Here is a 6,000-nt window from a genome sequence, read left to right as displayed (position 1 = left end):
CCAAATTTCAGAATCGTGGACAGTTCTCAGACAGAGATAGGCAGCGAGGAAATATATACGGTCGCGTCAATGCTGTAAGGTTAAAACAATAATAATAATAATAATAATAATAATAATAATAATAATAATTATAATAATAATTTTATAGTCTGATGATATTAACTGTTGCTGGAGTGATGTCTCAAAAGGCGCAAAACACTCGTGCAAGGCACAAAAGCAGATAAGACGCCAGGTTTATCCGTTTCTTCGCTAAAACCCGAGAGACAGCCACTAGCTAGCGATAGCCTTTGGGAATTTCTTTCTCGTTAATTACCGCAAAACTGGTGTCACATGCAAGCTGTATTAGCTCCAACAAAATAATACACACAGGGTAAGGGGGAGAAGAAAAAAAAACACGAAAAAGAAAAAATAAATAAATAAAAAAACAGCTGCCCCTTGTGGTCAAAATGTGTATAACAAGCTAATTGTTATAGAAGTAGCTACAGATTTTTTTTCCCCCATACTTTACCTTCTAGTGCCTTAACAGGGGGGACGTTGGACAAGGTGTTTGAGAAAATGAGAATTTTTATTCTCTTACAGGTGAAATGGAACAGTGTTTTACATTACCCCTCAGGGCTACTGTATAATATCCTGCTCACTGCGAGTTAAATGACGTAATGTTTATATTTTGGAAACGGATCATTATAGGCAGGACTCGGAAGTGCGGGATGAAGTGTGACGTGTGAATGCTGTAAACCCGTACGGATGTCAAAGACAGCTAAAAGACATTGGGAAAATCTTCTCTCTGTGGTAATCGGTTAAAGTTAGCGCACTTACTTGCTAACTACACCTAGTTAACATCCGACATGTGCGTTTCCTGGCTTGGCTTCTTGCGATCGGAAATTAAGATAAGCGCTCTGGCCGTGCTCGATGACGCAGGACGTTTAAGACGTGTGCTTTCGGGTGTACTCCTGCCTATTCAAAACGGTTACTGTGGATTACCGTTAAGGGGTTGCCACGGAAACTCAGCGCACAGCTTGAGAACCTCATGGTTTAGACTCCCTTATAAATACACATACTAATAATATAAATAAGATACACTTAAAGAACGACACTCTGATTAGCCAAGCCGATTTCCATCAAGGACGACGTTGTTGTTTTTTTTTTTTTAAACGGACGCTAAATAAAGACTCGACGTGAGGTGGATGGTATCTCAAGGGCCGCTGCGAGAACCTGCAGCGTCTGAACAGCGAGCGTGTGTCTGTGTGAGCTGATCTGATGAGATGGTGAGACAAAACAGTGCGGCGAGACGCCTCTGATCACCTGGACGCTCACGCTTATTGGACCTGTCGTTAACGTGCTAGTTAGCGCTCGCGCCGGCGCGAGCCGTGGCCGGTCTGAGGCGGTTTGATGGAGGCAAACACTGCGTTTAAAAACATGGGAGAAGATGTGAGGCAGAGGATGTGCAACATCAAAGGACACGTGAGGGAGTGCGCAAAATTTCCACACTGTTGCTCTGATTGCCCCCCCCCCCCTTTGCTAAACATTACAGAGAAAAAAAAAGATGAAAAAAAAATTATAGCTTTGGCATTGAGAAAAGAAAAAAAAAAGTCAATCTCAGCCTGAAGGAACGACATGAAGAAGCCCGTGATCTGTACTTGCCTTACACAAGGAGAGAGAGAAAAGGAAAGAATGGAGAAACAGAGAGAGAGAGAGAGAGAGTGAGAGAGAGAGAGAGTGTGAGAGAGTGAGAGAGCGGTGCGTCTGGTGGTGTAGATCAATTGTTTTCTCTCCCTCTATGTTTAGCCGTTCCTCTGTTATAAGGTCTCAGCAGAGGCGTCTTTAGAAAAGCGTAATAGCAGCACATGGCATCGCTCTCTCCCCTCCTCTGGTTTCTTACCTTCAGGAGATCTATCTCTTTGATGCAATCTTGCCGGGCTTTGGCATCCATCAGATCGAATATCTATCAAAAGATCAAAAGGGTAAGAGGAGAGACAGAAAGAGGGAGGGCATTAATGGCATTTGGAAGTAAAAAAAAAAAATAAATTGAAGATAAACAAAAAAATAAGCAGCAATGTGGCAGGAGGTTAAAAGGTGACATGGGCAAAGGTCGGTGGAGGAGCACACCAAAACGCCTACTTCAGCCAATCACAACAAGCTTGGGACAGGATGGTCATACTCATACGATCTCTGTTAGAACACCGAAAAGCAAATAGCCGGCTTTGAACCCTTTGTTTTAGCCGGACCAAAGGGTATTTCTAAATGTACCGCAGATCTACCCAACAGATTCGATTCAACCCAACGTACGCCAATTTCTCCACGACGTCCTCGCGGTTTGAACAACTCGGATGACCTTCGGGACAACGCCGAAGCAGTGTACCAAATTTCGCAATCGTGTACATTTCGATGGTTCATACATGAACAGTAAGGCAGTACACAATCGCGTCGGTGTTTGGACTCGTGCTAAGCCTAGCATAAAGACACCTATACAGAATACCTGGAGCTTGGATTGAACGGAAGAAAAATATTTTCCAAAAACAATCCGTGGAATTTTGGGGCTAATTTCAGGTCTTTTTGAGATGTAATTGGGGTAGAAATTGTCCCGAGACATGGCAACCCCGGACGCGAAAGAAAGCCCAGCAAGAGCGCTAATATCTAACTAGCCATGTTTAATGTTCTTACATTCTAACGCATGGCTCTTGTTGCGTTTAATGTTGCTAAGAGGCTGAAAGGATCACAACACCGTGCAATTATTCGGTTACGTTAAGCCAGGATTAAGTTATTAACCTAGGGCACGTATTCAGACAACGCGTATTTATTTTCCGTATGGAATTTTCATTGTCTGTATTGTTACACGCGTATTAATTGCGTGGACGTGAATCGAGAGCAATAACTACAGACTACTCGGGTACGCATATTAAGAGTGAATTCACCGCACGTGAACGATGAATGCACAAGATTCCAGGATGTCAGGGTGGAGGAAACAGGAAACGCTGGGTGGAAGAGCATCTATCAATCACGGTATTGGATGATCCAGTGTACAGTGTACACTGGAAACGAACCGGCCTTTTAATTCAAGCGTAAAAACCTTTAACATATAAAAAAAAAATGTACGTCGTACACTATATGGCCGAAAGTTTGTGGACAGCCATGTGTGCTTGTTGAACTGTTATAATAACCTCCATTGTTCTTGGAAGGCTTTCCACTGGGTTGTGAGGATGTGTGTTCATTCAGCAACGTGTGAGGTAGTGATGTTGGGCGACGAGGCCTGGTGTGCAGTGCAAAGACGGCGTCCCGGTTCATCCCGAAGGTGTTCTGGTGGGTTGAGGTCGGGGTTCTGTGCAGGACACTCGAGCTCTTTCACTCCACACTTTGAGGCATTTCCCCTTCACTGGAACGAAGAGGCCAGTGAAGGGGAAATGCCTCAAAGTGTGGTTTACAGTGCTACAGCATACAACCGAGTGCTTCTAGCTTCGTGGATGAGTTTGGGGAAGACCCACATACGCATGCGATGCTCAGGTGTCCACATACTTCTGGCCATATACTCCATTTAGTAGTAAGCATAGCCTATTGAGTTTAAATCACTCGTCCACTAAGACGATTAAATTAGATGCGTGTCTTCTTCCCGTAATGTACCTGACTATAGCCTGTCGTGACGATAACGATCCTTATGAATTAAATAAGGAGCAGCACACTCCAGATCACGCCTTTACGGGAAAATAATCCGTGACGTGAAGAGTTACCACTCTGAAGGGCATTATTTTTGCAGAACAGCCCAGTCTGGAGAGTGTTACTCCGCTTATACGACGACGATTTATAGTGAGATTTAATGTTCTGGAGCATCTGAGAGACAAGCTAGTTCCTGTTCTCGCAAACGTTAAAGCCACGATAAACAGCTGTTCACTCAACAGCCTCTCCCTCCCTCCTTCCCTCCCTCTCCGTCTCTCGCTCTCTCTCTCTCGCTCTCTCTCCAAAAAAAAAACCCCAGCTTGTCATTTTACAGAGAAACAGGAAGGCATAAAAGACTCTGTCCTGATCAATTTCAGGTGCTGGGAAACTTTGTATAAGCACCGTGATTGTTACAAAGCTCTGACACCCGAGACTCCTTCCATAAACTTTAAACAAAGGTCGGGGAAAAAAAAAAAACGAAAAGGTTTTACGTGGTTAAACAACAAAATCTGTTTATTATTAGTCTTAGATTACGTGGAACGTCCGCCGTACGAGTCCCTGTGTACGAGCTGATACTATAGGAACAGTCATTTATTAGAACAAGCGTACGAATACCAACTTATCGTTCACGTTACAGCCATGGAACGAATTCGCAACGGGTTTTCATTTCGCTTGTTATCGCTGCGGCCAAAAATACTCGATTTTGCTGCGGCTTTTTTTTTTCAAAACGAGCAGAAAACTACTCGAGTTGGCGGAATCGAAAACGCACGAAATATCGACTACGTTTAAAAGGTTATTTTCGTCAGAAGATAAAAAAAAAACGTTTGGCATCCCGACTCCGACGGCTGAAGGTCCTTAAGAATTAGACGTCCGTTGCTCTTTGAACTTGCATCGCTCTGCTGTTATATGATCGCTATATCAGTGGCGTAAAACAATCTGAAAATCTTAAAATGACAATAATATCGTTTAACGTGATTAATTCTTGGACGATATATCGTCCGACAAATTTAGTAACTGTCGCAGGCCTACACTTCACTACTAAATCACTCGTGAACAGGATTCTAGCGGTCTCGAAAAAGACTGCAGCACTGAGTGACTGCGTTCACATGGACAGCAGTGATCTAATGACTGACCTTATTCTGAATGAGACAATAACATGATTAAGTTGTTTACATGAGTCGCTTTTAGAGTACTCCTTTCATGTACCCGTTTTACGCGTTATAGAACATAATTAGATTAACGGCACACGTCATTACGTCACCGCGCCATGCCGTCCCCTCCAGAATTTCACGTATTGACATACAGTTGGTCTTCGTTATGGGACCGTATATAGTTTTGGGTGTTTTTATTTTTGCTGTACGTGCAAACAGACGACTGGGCTGCGTCCCAAACCGCTTACTTACCTACTGTATAGTATATAGAGATACATGTATTTCTCCTACTATACAGCAGGCAAGTACGCGGTTTGGGACGCAGCCGTGCTCTCTCGTTTGCCGTTAAACGGTCGAGCGCTGCCGTGTGTGTACGCGTCCTGTCGCACAATGCGGTGAAAACTCCCACATGACGTTAACGGTGTGATTAAGCTGTGTACACGTCTGTAACGCGACTAAAACGGGAATACTCCACACGTCTTAATTCCGTTTGTGTTTACTTCGAGTATGACTTTAATTAGGTTAAGGTCATCAATAATCTCTGTTTACGTGCTGGTTTCTTAATCAGAGTATCGTCTTAATCGGGTTAATATCGGATTATTGTTGTCCATGTAAACGTACCGGTTGTTTTGTTCTTCATCTTCCAGCATTATGGATCTAAACCTACAGTGACTTTTGCTGAAAAGAAAACAGGCTGGTTGCTTTTTTGCGTTCCCTAAAACATAAAACCAAAATGGGATGGTCCAACAGAAAAAATGTAAATAATATAATTTCAGAAAACTTACCTATTATTATTATCATTATTATTATTATTATTATCATTATTATCATTATTAGTGGTCGACCGATAGTTAGGTCCGCAAAGTCGGGCGGTACCTACCTGCCGATAACCGATCAATCAACCGAAAGTTTTTAAAACTGTTACTGAATGACAGCACAACACTCAAAGTAAAACATCGCTGAACTTTATTACAAAAATAAACAGCACTCCTGTACTATGAAAACCTACTGTACCTTTTTTTTTTTTTTTTTTTTAAATGAACACACTCCAAATAACTCAGAAAAATCCAAAGACATTCAAAATGAATTAAAGACAAACAAACAAACACTTCAAATAACAACCAAATTTGTCAGTGTGAGATTTGTGAGTGTTTATTCTGCCTCTAGAGGCCGCTGTCGTACTGTATAATGACGGCGGACC

General features: G+C 42.6%; 1 protein-coding gene across 1 annotated transcript in view; it reads right to left on the bottom strand.

The window, feature by feature from the left end:
* Positions 1 to 6,000, bottom strand: part of nek7 (NIMA-related kinase 7) — a 72,892-nt gene that overhangs the window by 40,366 nt on the left and 26,526 nt on the right. Inside the window, exon 4 of the mRNA XM_017478650.3 lies at positions 1,880 to 1,942. Coding sequence (XP_017334139.1) covers positions 1,880 to 1,942 — 63 coding nt within the window. The remainder of the gene's footprint in view (positions 1 to 1,879; positions 1,943 to 6,000) is intronic.

This window comes from Ictalurus punctatus, chromosome 10, assembly GCF_001660625.3.
Source record: "Ictalurus punctatus breed USDA103 chromosome 10, Coco_2.0, whole genome shotgun sequence".
Lineage (NCBI taxonomy): Eukaryota > Metazoa > Chordata > Actinopteri > Siluriformes > Ictaluridae > Ictalurus > Ictalurus punctatus.
This window is presented reverse-complemented; position numbering and strand designations above follow the sequence as displayed.